This window comes from Suncus etruscus, chromosome 14, assembly GCF_024139225.1.
Source record: "Suncus etruscus isolate mSunEtr1 chromosome 14, mSunEtr1.pri.cur, whole genome shotgun sequence".
Classification (NCBI taxonomy): Eukaryota; Metazoa; Chordata; class Mammalia; order Eulipotyphla; family Soricidae; genus Suncus; species Suncus etruscus.
Genome location: NC_064861.1, coordinates 27,127,632 through 27,142,826, shown reverse-complemented (window position 1 = coordinate 27,142,826; position 15,195 = coordinate 27,127,632). Strand labels below are relative to the sequence as shown.

The 15,195-nt window shown below is 44.2% G+C and overlaps 1 protein-coding gene across 3 annotated transcripts in view; it reads right to left on the bottom strand.

Annotated features, from left to right (window-relative positions):
* Window positions 1-1,727: 1,727 nt before the first annotated feature.
* Window positions 1,728-15,195, bottom strand: part of CDC25C (cell division cycle 25C) — a 36,361-nt gene continuing 22,893 nt past the window's right edge. For all 3 annotated transcript variants that reach the window (XM_049786014.1, XM_049786012.1, XM_049786013.1), the window contains 7 exons: window positions 8,057-8,209; window positions 7,666-7,767; window positions 4,689-4,751; window positions 4,148-4,246; window positions 3,120-3,253; window positions 2,455-2,566; window positions 1,728-2,276 (listed from right to left, as the gene is read on the bottom strand). In XM_049786014.1, the coding sequence (XP_049641971.1) occupies window positions 2,097-2,276; window positions 2,455-2,566; window positions 3,120-3,253; window positions 4,148-4,246; window positions 4,689-4,751; window positions 7,666-7,767; window positions 8,057-8,209 (843 nt within the window). In that variant the 3' untranslated portion in view covers window positions 1,728-2,096. The remainder of the gene's footprint in view (window positions 2,277-2,454; window positions 2,567-3,119; window positions 3,254-4,147; window positions 4,247-4,688; window positions 4,752-7,665; window positions 7,768-8,056; window positions 8,210-15,195) is intronic.

Sequence of the window (15,195 nt, the reverse complement as noted above, 5' to 3'; positions counted from 1 at the left end):
GCCAGAGTGTCACCTCCCCCCCCCAAAAAAAAAAACCTTTTACTTTATTATGAAGACTAAAATATGAACCAAAATATCAATTTCTTCCTGGACAGGAGCAGGATTTTACCTTTTTGATGTGACTCCTAAGAAAGTGGAAATGACCCACTGGGGTAGGCAGTAAGCTGGGATCTCTAAGCTTCACAGCCAGACACGTACTCCAAACCATCCCAACAATAATTAAGGAAGCTGGGACAAGAAGAAATAAAAATATGTCTTCCCGGGGCCGGGAAGGTGGCACTAGAGGTAAGGTGTCTGCCTTGCAAGCTCTAGCGTAGGACGGACAGTGGTTCGATCCCCCGGCGTCCCATATGGTCCCCCCAAGCCAGGGGTGATTTCTGAGCACATAACCAGGAGTAACCCCTGAGTGTCAAACGGGTGTGACCCAAAAAAAAGAAATGTCTTCCCCAGACCAGAGAGATAGTACTCTCCCTGGCACAGATAAAGTACTTGCCTGGCATGCAGAAAACATGGTTAGATGCCTGGCACAGTACATGGTTTTCTGAGCACTGCAAGGAATGATATCTGAGCAGAGAGATCCAGAAGTAACACCAAATACCATTTGGACAGTGGCCCCAAAGCTAAACTAAAAGATTGTCCTCGGAGGGCCAGAGCGGTGGCACATCAGTAGGGTGTTTGCCTTGCATGTGGCTGACCCAGGACTGACCACGGTTCGATCCCCCGGCGTCCCATCTGGTCCCCCAAGCCAGGAGCAATTTCTGAGCACATAGCCAGGAATAACCTCTGAGTATCACCGGATGTAGCCCAAAAACTAAAACAACAACAACAAAAATTGTCCTCAAGTACCCCAAACATGTGCTCAGTACATTGAGTTATCTGAGAATACTGAGGTAGCCCTGTCAGTCCTTGAGCACTGCCTGGTTGACCTTGCTCATCCCATCATGAGAGTCCAAGCAATTCCATATCCTTGGAGCCCAGCCTGGCCCTATTGATTGAGTGTAATGAGAAGCTTCAGCACTGTTTGGGAGGCCTCCCACTAAAAAGAAAATGTTTTCTATAAGACCAAAGAAATTGTTCTCAAGCCTTGGATGCATCAAGATCACCCATAAAGGGACATTTATTTATTTTTGGTTTGGGGGCCAACTCTATAGTCCTCAAGGCTTACTCTGGGTTTGTGTTTGAGACCACTCTTGGCAGAGCTTAAGGAACCATACATGCAAGGCACATGCCCTACCCACTATTCTTTCTCTATGGCCCCTAAAATGGATATTTAAAAAAAAAAAAAAAAAAAAAAGGAAGTTGGGACCATAGCCATAGCATAGTGGAAAGTACCTTTGCCTTTCATGCAGTTGACTCGGATTCGATCCCCAACAGCCCATATGTTCCCTTGAGCCTGCCAGGAGTAATTTCTGAATGCAGAGCCAAGAGTAACTCCTGAGTGTCGCTGAGTGTGTAGCCAAACAAACAACAAACAAAAATAAAAAAGGACCTGTGGTTTTACCTCCCTCAAAAATTCTGAGGAAAGTTAGGGTGGAATCCAAAAATATACATTTCCAACAAGTTCAGGTGATGTTGACAGCCCAGGGTTGAAACTCTAAGAGCCGTGATAAGAGAAAAGCACCTTGGTGTGAGCCCTGAATAGAGATGCTCACATCTTTATGCCAGGAGTCTAACTGGCTGATCACCTCCTCATACTGATCTAGGAGCTGAGCTCATGAGCACAAATCACTCATTCTGCAGTGTTTATTTTTTCACTTCCAGAAAAAGAGGTGAGGCAGGAACAAAATAGGAAAATACAGAGAAAGAAGACAGGAGCTCTCTGGAAAAGTCTGAAGCCCTGTGGGAGTAGTTGAGTAGTTGAGGAGAGAAATGCAATCACTTCCAGCAGCTCTGGGACCTCTCTGCACAACAGGCTACACGTGTCCCACAGGGGCTCCAGCCAACAGCTCAGTGAAATGCAGCCTATGGCCAGGCCTCATTGGTTCATAGGTATTGTCTAACAATGTAGGAGTTAGTCAAACAGGAAGAAGTAGCCTGCTTCTGCAACGAATTGCCAGTTGTCTGTGGGGACAGTCAGGTGCCCCAGTGGCCGATCTTCATGAGTTTCCATCCTTCACAAGTAAGGCTATGTGCTCCTGCAGCTGCCCGCTTCCCTTCCCAGCTCGGCTTTGGCTTCGACACCGCAGCAGCTCGGCCTTATGGTCCTGGTGATGCATCGGGCAGTAGCTTGGGGTTTCACAACAGTTCCTGGAAAGTAGGAGACTGTGTAAGAGAGGCTCAATTTTCAGAACTCAAACCTACTGAACATCACAGAATCAAGCTGCTACTGGTTGCGGCTCAGATAGGCCAGAGGTTCCTTCTCAGAGGGCTCCTGCAGGCCCCCCTAGTTGCCCTGCTAAAGCTGGCTCCTCAGAGGTTAGACTCCCTTTAGACTCAACAAACCCCATATCTTACCGGATACTCTGGAAAGAAGTCTCGGTAGCCTCCCCTAAGGATGTATAGCTCTGGGTAGTACAAGGCAGGATAACAATTCAGAGCCCTATCCTCCTCTCTCAGAGAGCGGCACCTTAGAGACAAGAGGAGATGGGTAGGTGAGAAAATGTTAGAATGCAATGTTAGAATGCCACAGGACACTAACTGGGCAGGAGAAGAAACAGGATTAATGACAACCGAGAAATGAACTCTAGATACAGCTGTTTTTGCAAAGCCAGGTCCAGCTGGCACTACTCTTTTTATTTGGGGGAGGCCAAACCCAGTGGTGTTCAAGTATTACTCCTCCTGACAGAGCTTGGGGACCATATAAGATTCTGGGGATCAAACCTTTGTCAGCTGATTGCAAGGCAAACACCCTACTAGCTGTACAATTGCTCCTGCTCCTGGAACCATTCTTATTCTTTCCTCTTACTAGTGTCTCCGTCCCAATCCTTGTTCCCCTTTTATTGTTCCAAAATTTTGAATCACAGAAACCTTTTTTTCTTCCCTTAATATTCTTCAAACTGCAGTGGAGAGCAGTGAAGAACATTCAGTCCATCAGTCTCAGTCTGAGCTGTCTGGGAAGGTTCTCTGGCTTTAATCAATAGCATGTCAATCACCCAACCAACCCTGTGCAATCACTTTACATCCGAGGACCCCTCTCAGAAGAGAATTCACAGTGGAACACGATGATGATTCTTTTCTGGGTGTCTACAGGAACAATGGGCTTCTTGAAAAAGAAGTTGTATAATTCTTCCTGGCTATACAAGTTTAAGGATCCCTGTGTGTAGAAAAATACTTGTAAGTATTTCTGTTTTGTTAGTTGCAGGATCACATCCTGTGGTGATCGGAGGTCATGTGGCACCAGGAATCAAACTCAAGGCCTCACATATCCTCACATATTTGGCTACATTTGAGCCAAATCCCAGGATTAAAAACATTTCTTGGGGGCCAGAGAGATAGTACAGCGGTAGGGCATCTGCCTTGCAAGCAGCCGTCCTAGGACCAACAGTGATCTGATTCCCGGCGTCCCATATAATCCAGAGCCTGGGGTAATTTCTGAGTGCAGAGCTAGGAGTAACCCCTGAGTGTCACTGGGTATGACCCAAAAACCAAAAAATAAAAAAATAATAAATAAAAGTATTTCTTTAATGTACTTTGGACTGTGCCTACACTGAAATATATCTGGGATATAATATTGGAGGAAAAATTAGGACAAATAGTTAGATCATTTCAGGACAGAAGCCTAATTGTTACTTCTATCTTCTCCCAGAGCATATAAATAAATAAATAAACAAACAAGTAAGTAAACAAAAATGTTCAATAAATTTTCATTAACCTAAATACCAGTGGTATAGAAACTATATAGTATAGACACTGAGAGAAATGTCTATGCAAACTGTTTGCAAAATGATTCTCAGTCCTTGGACTATTGTTTTTCTTTCTTGTTAGAAGTTCTGGTTCCTACAGTGAGGAGGAAGATTGGTCAAGGAAGAAAAGGGAAAATAAATTGTGCAAGATAGATAGAGCAAAAGCAAAATTGAGGACTTAAGAGTCTCACATTTCTCCACACACAGATTCAACTGCCCTGGCTCAGTGGCCCTGACATAGAATTTTCTCAATGAAGAACTCGATCTCTGACCCCTCCCCTTTTCATGCTCCAATGTCATCTCACCTGGATATGTCCTCCCAGGTACTCATATGGAAAGCGGCAGTCGATAATGTAAAACTTCTCAATCAGATGTTGAAACTTCCCTGACAATAAAGCAGCCACCTGCATAGAAACGGAAAGGGGGGACCTGGTTCACACAAACTGTCTCACAGGTCCAGAGTTGAATGCCCTTCGTCAGCCTGGATTCCACTGTCTGCCCAGCCTTCAAAGTCCCCAGTATTTGAAACAGAGCAATGATTCAAATACCACCACATCCCCCTTCCACAGAAAGGATGAAACAGGAAGTGATCTTTGTGAGAAGCAAATCAGCTGATCTAGTGAAGATACCAGGGAAAACCATTTAGGCTAACCATATGGACAGTGGCATGGCTGAAATCAATCCTTCAGCAGACCCCCAAAAACTTCTGCCATACCAAAGTTGAAAAAAGAGGAAAAAAAATTTATGGGAATGAACACAGAGAAACAAAGACAAACAGAAGTGGGGGGTTATGGAATAGACCAGAACAGATGGCATACCAGTAACCATATCCAAAACTCTGCTTACTGTTTCTGGGTTGATGTACTTCAGTTCTTGGTGTCTCCCTGATACAGTTGGTAGCACACATACCTAGAAATACCCAAGAATTAAAATAGAAAGTTTTCTGTAGTCAAATTTGAGATCAAAGATGCATATACTGCCCTTCTGTCCAAGTGACCTTTAAAACTCCAGATGCTATTAAAAAATCAGTAAATAAGTGGTCTCTATAAGGTATATGAGCAGTTGTTTCAATTAAAGAATTGATCCAGGGGCCAAAGAGATAACATGAAGGTAAGGCATTTGCCTTGTATGCAGAAGGTCAGTGGTTCGAATCCTGGCATCCCATATGGTCCCCTGTGCCTGCCAGGGGCAATTTCTGAGCATAGAGCCAGGAGTAACCCCTGAGCGCTGCTGGGTGTGACCCAAACCCCCCCATTTGATCCAAAGAACACAGAGGTAAGGCGTTTGCCTTGCACACGGTCAACACAGGGCGAACCCAGGTTTGATTTCTGGAAACTCATATGGCCCTCCAAACCTGCCAGGAGTGATTTCTGAGTGCAGAGCCAGGAGTAACCCCTGTGTGCCACAGGGTGTGGCATAAAAGCCCCTCCCCTAAAAAAAGAGAATTGATCCAAAGAATCCAAATAAGAACGCAATCTAAGTTTCAGACCTGGTTACAAATACATCCATCTTGGTATACATTTCAGAAAAAAAAGTTGTAAAAGTAAATTATCCTACATAAATATATCCATCAAGAAACCAAATGATGATAGCACAGCAGTGTTTGCCTTGCAAGCAGCCGATCCAGGACCTAAGGTGGTTGGTTCGAATCCCGGCATCCCATATGGTTCCCCGAGCCTGCTGGGGGCAATTTCTGAGCATAAAGCCAGGAGTAGCCCCTGAGCGCTGCTGGGTGTGGCCCAAAAACCAAAAAAAAAAAAAAAAAAAAAAGAAAGAAAGAAAAGAAAGAAACCAAATGATAAAATGACAGCCAGAGTGATAGTTCAAAGGGTAGAGTACTTGCCTTGCATGCAGCCAACCTGGGTTTGATCAATAGTATTCCTATGGTACCCTGAGTCTACCAGGAGTGATTCCTTTTCTTTTTTTAAATTAATATCTTTATTTAAGAACTTTGATTATAAACATGTTTTAGGTTGCATCAGGAGTGATTCCTGAGTGCAGAGCCTCCAGGAGTAAGAGCCAGGAGTAACCCCTGAGCACAGTTGAATGTGGCCCAAAACTCAATTTTAAAAATTAAAAAAATAGCCAGAGATAGCACAATGGTACAGCATTTGCCTTCTAGGCAAATTGCCTTCAAGTCAATCTAGGATAGATAGTGATTCAATTCCCAGCATCCCATATGATCCCCCAAGCCAGTCAGGGGTGATTTATGAGCACAGAGCCAGGAGCAACTCCTAAGTGACACTGGGTGTGACCCAAAAAAGACAAAAAACAAAAACATGAGCATAAAGGTAAGGCATTTGCATTGTATGCAGAAGAACGGTGGTTCAAATCCCAGCATTCCATATGGTCCCCCAAGTCTGCCAGGAGCAATTTCTGAGTGTAAAGCCAGGAGTAAACCCTGAGTGCTGCCGGTGTGAACCCACCCCCCAAAAAAAATGGACAAAAACAAACAAAAAAACTTTTTTTTTTTTTTTGGTTTTTGGGCCACACTCGGTGATGCTCAGGGGTTACTCCTGGCTGTCTGCTCAGAAATAGCTCCTGGCAGGTACAGGGGACCATATGGGACACCGGGATTCGAACCAACCACCTTAGTCCTGGATCGGCTGCTTGCAAGGCAAACACCGCTGTGCTATATCTCGGGGCCCACAAACAAAAAATTTAAAACAATAAAATGAGGCCAGCTCATAGCTCAGTGGTAGAGGACCTGCCTTGCATGTATAATACCTGGGTTAATCTATAGAACCCAAAAGCAAAATGTATGTTTAAAGGGGGTATGGAGATGGCTCAGTAGTGGAGCACTTGCCTCTTATCCAGGAAATCTGGGTTTAAATCCTGGGTTCAAACCACTAAAAATATGTTTTTAATTAAAAAAGGGAAACAGAATTGGAAAAACTGTGTTTCTTTTTGAGTCATATCCAGAGGTGCTCAGGGAACCATACAGTACTAAACCCAAGCTTCCTACTATGGATGGTCCTTCTTGCCTACGTCTCTATTGTCTCTGGATAATATTACCATACTTTCTTTTTTTTAGTATCTCACAAATGAGTATAATCATTCTATATCTATGCCTCTCCTTCTGATGCATTACTCAACATAATACTCTCCATATCCACCTATGAATAACAGAATTTCATGACTTCATTTCTTCTTAAAAGCTGTGTAGTATCCCATTGTGTAATTTTACCGGTTTCTTTTTTCTTTTCTTTTTTTTTTTTTTTTTTTGGTTTTTGGGTCACACCCGACCACGCTCAGGGGTTGCTCCTAGCTCTGTGCTCAGAAATCACTCCTGGCAGGCATGGGGGATGCTGGGATTCAAACCACCATCTGTCCGGAGTTGGTCATTTGCAAGGCAAACACCCTATCACTGTGCTAGCTCTCCGGCCCATTACCACAGTTTCTTTATCCACTCATCCATTCTCAGGAAAAACAAATTTTCTTGCTTAAAGTATTTTTGATAGTCATTTAGTTATAACGAACAATATAAAATAAAGTATTTTGGGGGCCGGAGCGGTGGTGCAAGCAGCTGCCTTGCATGTGCTAACCTAGGACGAACTGCTGTTCGATCCCCCAATGTTCCATATGGTCCCCCAAGCCAGAAGCAATTTCTGAGTCCATAGCCAGGAGTAATCCCTGAGCATCACTGGGGAGAGGTAGTTGGGAAACAGAACAATGGTGGAGGAAAAATCAACTGGTGATGGCATTGGTGTTGGAACACTGAATGCCTGACATAATGAATTATGAACAACTTGGTAAACCACAGTATTTAAATAAGATATATTAAAAGTATCTATATATGCATGACATAAGGATCTAAACTTACCTTGGAGAAATCACCAATAAGATGCCCTTGGTTAGAATCTTCCTCCAGCATTTGAATAATATTAATATCACAGAGAGAGGTAGTCTTCTTTAAACTTGCACCCTGAAAAGAATAAGATTTTCCTTAGTACTGGTTATCACGTTAAAGGTTTAAAAACCAAGGAATGGAGAAGTGAAGACCTTCCCACACAAACAGGTGCACTGGAAAGACAGAGCAATGGCATCATTCCCTAATCCATAGTACAGCACAGACATTTGTTGTTAATATTTTATAGATGGATGCAAAATGGTGACGCAAGGAACAAAAAGATAAAGTAAAAGTAATTGGAAAGAAAAGCAAAGAAGACAGTGAAGTAGAAGAACAACAGATTCTCATCTAAAAAAGTTCTTACCGCTCTCAATTCTTTGTGGTTAGAGCAGTTCTTCTTTCTCTCTTGATCTAGTGTTGGGCTGTTCCTGAATTTTATCACCTGCTTCTGTCTGGGCCTGTTCAAATTCTCCGGCAATGAAGGGGAGCGATACAGAGAGCTTCTGGTCAAAGATGCCTGGTTAAGAACATTAATCCTCTATGGAGCCAGTGTGATACAGTGTAATACAGCAGGTAGGGCACTTGCCTTGCATGTGGCCAACTCAAGTTCAATTCCCAGCATCCCATATAGTCCCCCCAAGCACAGCCAGGAGTGATTCCTGAGTGCAGAGAAGAAGTAAACTGAGCATCATCAGTGAGATCCAAAAACAAAAGTGAAAAGAATATTAACACTAGGTTCTGGGGCCGGGCGGTGGCGCTGGAGGTAAGGTACCTGCCTTGCCTGCGCTAGCCTAGGATGGACCGCGGTTCGATCCCCCGGCGTCCCATATGGTCCCCCAAGAAGCCAGGAGCAACTTCTGAGCGCATAGCCAGGAGTAACCCCTGAGCGTCACAGGGTGTGGCCCAAAAACCAAAAAAAAAAAAAAAAAAAAAAACACTAGGTTCTTTCACCTTGTGTCTTCATGGGGGTGGAGCGGTAAAGTATACAAGGGGTTAAGGTGCTTGCCTTGCATGTGGGTAATTTTTGGCACCTCATACAGTCCTCTGGGTACTTAAATATGTCCTAGGAATCCCCTCAGTAGCAGGCAAACTGGGGCAATTCACTAATCTGTTTCAACTAAATATCTCCTGGCCTTCCTAATTTTCCTTCTATTTGTCTCTGTCTCAGCAGCTGTCTGATATCTACTACAGTTTCCTTCACAACACTCACAGAATCTGCAACAGTTAAATTACTACATCTGTTAAGGGATTCAATTGCCATTTCAGCCAGAATGGGTAAGGTACTCTAGCACAGTCAACCCAGGTTGGATCCCTGGCAGCCTCAAAAACTCCTCCCCTATAAAAAATAAAAAAAGAAATTTTGGGAGAAGAGAGATAGTACAGGGCCCGGAGAGATAGCACAGCGGCGTTTGCCTTGCAAGCAGCCGATCCAGGACCAAAGGTGGTTGGTTCGAATCCGGTGTCCCATATGGTCCCCTGTACCTGCCAGGAGCTATTTCTGAGCAGACAGCCAGGAGTAATCCCTGAGCACCGCCGGGTGTGACCCAAAAACCAAAAAAAAAAAAAAAGAGAGAGATAGTACAGGAGTTAAGGTGCTTGCTTTGTATGTGCCCCCCCCCCCCGATTTAATTCCCAGCACTACATATGGTCTCCTAAAAGCAGTAACTGTCACTCCTACACACAGAGCCAGGAATAGCCGCCTCTGAGCACCTCTGGATATGGCCCCATAACAAACAAACAAAAAAACAATTTCGAATTTATTAACAAACATCTACCTATTTGAGTAAAATCTCAGAGAGGAGACAATCAAAGGCCAAAGGAGTCCCTTTCCATCTTCTTTAAGCAGGAAAGTTATCTGGGTTATTATTTTTTTTCAGGACATACCCAGTAGTGATCATGGATTTTTCTGGCAGGGCTTGGGCGACCATAAGGGTTACTAGGGGTTGAACTCAGATTAGCCATGTGCAAACCTAGTACCCTACCCTATGTACAGTCTCTCTGGTCCCAAGCAATAAGATTTTTAATTTTCTTTTTTTTTTTTATTTTGTGGGAGTGGGTTTAGACTAGACCCACTATGCTCAGGACTTTATTAGCTGGCAGTACAAAAGAACCAGGGTTGGCTCAATACAAGGCAAGTGCCTAAAGTTCTATATTATCCCTCCAGTCCCTCTAAGCAATAAGATTTTTAACCCCTAGGATTAACACAAAAGCACAGAGTTGACTGAGACATGTTGTTTTGTTTTGTTGTTCTAGGGCCTCAGTAATGCTAGAGGCCACACAGCTTTATAGAGCCATGCTCTGGAGGCCATGCAGTGCCAGGATTAAACCTTAGGCCTTTGATACCAGATATGTGTTCTAGCCCTGTGAGCTTTCTCCTCAGCCCCAGCTATGACTGTTTTAATGGCTCCAATGATAATGGAAAATATAGTGATTGGCAACAAATCTCTGCCAATTAGAGCCCAGCAACAGGGGCCTTTAACAGGAATATAAACTGTTGGTACTCCATGTCTTGTCATCATGTCATCCTGAGCACCATGTTCCTAGTATTCTGTCCAGGCCTTTTGTTGTTATGGCTGTTACCACTCAGTGGTGGGCAGTGCTTAGATGGGGCCGGAGAGATAGCATGGAGGTAAGGCATTTGCCTTTCATGCAGGAGGTCATCGGTTCGAATCCCGGCGTCCCATATGGTCTCCCGTGCCTGCCAGGAGCAATTTCTGAGCCTGGAGCCAGGAATAACCCCTGAGCACTGCCGGGTGTGACCCAAAAACCAAAAAAAAAAAAAAAAAAAAAAAGAAGTCACCAGAGCTGGGGAGGGGTGGGGGAGGGGGGATGAAGTCACCAGGGCCACTTTTGGTGATGCTTGGGGGATTTGTGGTGCAAGGGATGGAACCAATGTTGGGTTTACTATCTTCTTGTACTATCTTCCTGACCCCTTTACTTTTTTTTCTCCAGAATGCCCAGCAACCATCCCTAACTTGCTGTTTTTCCACAAAACAATTCTTCATGGCCAGCAAATCCTCAAAATTGTTTGTTCCATGGGGTCAAAGAGATCAAGGCTCTTGTCTTGCATGGAGCTAATCCCAATCAAGCCTCTTCACTACATATAGTCCTCCAAGCACTACCAGGGAGTGGTTTTGGAATCACTCTTGAGCATTGGGCATTCTGGATACTGAGGGGTATCAAAAAAATAGCCAGAGTGGGCCCGGAGAGATAGCACAGCGGTGTTTGCCTTGCAAGCAGCCGATCCAGGACCTAAGGTGATTGGTTCGAACCCCGGTGTCCCATATGGTCCCCCGTGCCTGCCAGGAGCTGTTTCTGAGCAGACAGCCAGGAGTAACCCCTGAGCACCGCCGGGTGTGGCCCAAAAACCAAAAATAAATAAATAAATAGCCAGAGTATGAGAGTTTTTTTTTTTCTTTTTTGGTTTTTGGGTCACACCCGGCAGCACTCAGGGGTTACTCCTGGCTCTACGCTTGGAAATCGCTCCTGGCAGGCTCAGGGGATCATATGGGACGCCGGGATTCGTCCTTCTGCATGTGAGGCAAACACCTTACCTCCATGCTATCTCTCCAGACTTGAGAGAGGATTTTTAAATAAAACTTCACATAAAAAAATAAATTGGGGGGCCGGGCGGTGGCGCTAGAGATAAGGTGCCTGCCTTGCCTGTGCTAGCCTTGGACGGACTGCGGTTCCCCCAGCGTCCCATATGGTCCCCAAGCCAGGAGCAACTTCTGAGCGCATAGCCAGGACTAACCCCTGAGCGATACCGGATGTGGCCCAAAAACCAAAATAAATAAATAAAATAATAATAATAATAATAATAATAATAATAATAATAATAATAATAATAAATTGGAGCCAGAGTAATAACGCAGCAGATAGGGAGGGCATTTGCCCAGCACATGGCTGACTGACCCAGGATCAATCCTGATATCCCATCCAGGGGTCTCAAACTCAATTTACCTGGGGGTAGCAGGAGGCAAAGTCGGGGTGATCCTTCAGTGCAAAGTCAGAAGTAAGCCTTGAACATTGGGGGGGTGTGACCCAAACAACTAAAACATAACAAAACAAAAAAAAATTCCTCTAGGGCAGGGCCACAAAATGTGTGGAGGGCCGTTTGCGGCACACGGGCCATGAGTTTGAGACCCCTGCCTGCACCCACAAGGAGTGATTTATGAAAGCAGATCCAAGAGTAACTATTGAGCACTATCACGTGTGGCCAGCTCCTCAAAAATCGATTAAATAATTCTCACAAGTATACCAAAACCATTCAACGAGGAAAAGACAAATGTTACTGGGAAAACTACAAAGGAATTAAGCTGGACCCTGATCTTATACTTTATATAAAAAGTATTTGGGCCAAGGCTTTTCCTTTCCATGTCCCCCATACTTTGGTGGGCCTGTGCAAGTGATGATTGCCACTCTAATGCTATTTTTGCTGTGCTCCTTTGACTCTAAACCTTAAAAAAATAAAAAAAAAAAAACCACTTACACTTTTGAGGTTAACTTAGACTAATATGTATGTGCATGGAAATGTAAAAAACTACTATGCCTTCAAGTTTAAGGAGTTGCATAAATTTTATGGCTTTGGATTGCTTTGTGTACCACTAGAAATGTTATGATGTGCTACAATCTGGGGTCTTGAGGGACAAGGTAATTGTACATGGGTTCTGTTCTAATTTTCTTGATGTTCTTTGATTGTAAGTTCAAAATTGGGGTGTCAGCAGGGGGATTTCTTCTGAGAACTCTGTTTTTGGGTGATTGTCCTTCCACTGTAACTTTACCTTGTCCTCTTTCTTTGCATCATTGTTCACATAATTAAAAATTTAAAAAAATTAAAATAAATAAATATATGGGGCCAGAGAGATAGCATGGAGGTAAGGCGTTTGCCTTTCATGCAGAAGGTCATTGGTTCGAATTCTGGTGTCGCATATGGTCCCCTGAGCCTGCCAGGAGTGATTTTTGAGCATGGAGCCAGGAGTAAACCCTGAGCACTGCCGGGTGTGACCCAAAAACCTAAATAAATAAATAAATAAATAAATAAATAAATAAATAAATAAATAAATAAATATAAATGTATAGTGGATAAGGCTCTTGTTTTACAAGTGGCCAATCCAGGTTTGATCGTCAGCATCCCATATGATCTTCCAAGCACCACCAGGAGTGATTCCTGAGCACTGCCAGGTGTGGCTCCAAATAAAACAAAACAAAACACACACACACTCACACACACAACTTGACCCCTCTATTTGTGTCCTAAATCTTTGCTTTCTATTTCTGCTTATACTCCTTGATCTACAAGGATTCTAGTGACTATCACTCCCTCACAAGCTCTTTTTTGCCTTAAACTTGAAGACAGGGGCCAGAGCAATAGAACAGTGGATAGGGTGTTTGCCTTGCACGCACCTGGCCCAGTTACCATGCTCGATGTCCCATATGGTCACCAAGCCTGCCAGAAGTAATTTCTGAGTACAGAGCCAGGAGTAACCCCCAAGATATTGAAGCTGGGTCACCTACAAGCAAGGCAAGTGTCCTACCCAATGTCCCATCACTCCAGTCCCTCCATATTTTCTTTGTTTGGGCCATATGCTGTCATGCTCAGGGCTATCTCCTGGCTCTGTGCTGAGTGGATGATGCAGTGCTGGGAATCAAACCTAGCAGGTACCTTAACTTTGTACTACCTCTCTGGCCTCTGCTCTTCACTTTCTTTCTTTTTCTTTTTTTAAGTTTTTGGGTCACACCCAGTAGCACTCAGGGGTTACTCCTGGCTCTATGCTCAGAAATTGCTCCTGGCAGGCTTAGGGGACCATATGGAATGCTGGGATTTGAACTACCAACCTTCTGTATGCAAGGCAAACACCCTACCTCCATGCTATTTCTCTGGCCCTTGCTCTCTACTTTTTTTGTTTGTTTTGGGTCACACCCAGCAGCGGCAGCGCTCAGGGGTTATTCCTGGCTCTGTGCTCAGAAATCGCTCCTGGCAGGCTCGGGGGACCATATGGGATGCTGGGATTCAGGATGCTAGGATTCGAACCACTGTCCTTCTGCATGCAAGGCAAATGCTCTATCTCCATGCTATCTCTCCAGCCCCGCTCTCCACTTTCTTGAAGTGAGAGAAAGCTATAGCACAGTTCATTGTCTCTCTGATAGTAATAATATTAAATAAGATGGTGAAAACTAGAATCTAAGCATTTTAACTCCATAATATGAATTCCCTAACAAAATTACTTTTAATAAGCAAGTTTCTGGGCCACACAGATGGCTTAAAGAGCTGGACTACAGGGGGCCGGAGAGATAGCATGGAGGTAGAGCATTTGCCTTGCATGCAGAAGGACAGTGGTTCAAATCCTGGCATCCCAGATGGTCCCCCAAGCCTGTCAGGAGCAATTTCTGAGCTTAGAGCCGGGAGTAGCCCCTGCCAGGTGTGACCCAAAAACAAAAACAAAAACAAAACAAACAAACAAACAAAAGAGCTGGACTGCAAGAGTGCTAGGTTCAATTCCAGGCACCACATGATGCCCCTAAGCACTAAATCCTGAGTAGTTTCTGAGCACTGAGAATTGTTAAAACCCCCAGAAAACCATACAGTCCTACCTGTACTATTTCATGTTTTGTTTGTTTGTTTTTGGGGCCACACCTGGTGAAGCTCAGGGGTTACTCTTGGCTCTGCGGTCAGAAATCACTTCTGAATCGGAGAACCATATGGGATACCAGGGATTGAATCCATGTCCATCCTGGGTTAGCCGCGTGCAAGGCAAACTCCCTATCACTGTGCTACCACTCCAGCCCTCCTGTACTATTTCAAAGAAATAAAGTTGATCCAGTAATGCTAAATGCCATCTAGCATGATAGAACAGTGGGGAGAGAGTTAGCTTTGCACATGATCAACATATTCAATACCCAGCCTCCCATATGATCCACAGAGCTCATCAGGAGTGATTCCTGAGTGTAGTGCCAGAAATCCAGAAATAACCCCTGAGCACTGCCTGGTGTGCCCCCCAGAAAAAAAGTAACAATAACAACAAAACAAGAAATGTTTAATGTATCAGAAACTATCTTTGAGTTATTAGTACCATATTTTCCGGTGTATAAGATGACCCTTCAGCCCCTGAAAAACTTCCTAAAAGTCTTAAAAGTAAGTTACTTCTGGGGCTGGTGAGGTGGCGCTAGAGGTAAGGTGTCTGCCTTGCAAGCGCTAGCCAAGGAAGGACCGCAGTTCGATCCCCTGGCGTCCCATATGGTCCCCCCAAGCCAGGGGCAATTTCTGAGCGCTTAACAAGGAGTAACCCCTGAGCATCAAACGGGTGTGGCCGAAAAAAACAAAAACAAAACAAAACAAAAAAAAAAGTAAGTTACTTCTTAAAAGTAAGAGGGGGGCAGATCACTCATCACCAAAGCTGGAATAAGTTTCAGCATGCCGTATACCAGCATATAAAATGACTTCCGACTTTTATGGGCTTCACAAATTTCTCTAATGAACATATTGTAAAGTAACTGAAAAAT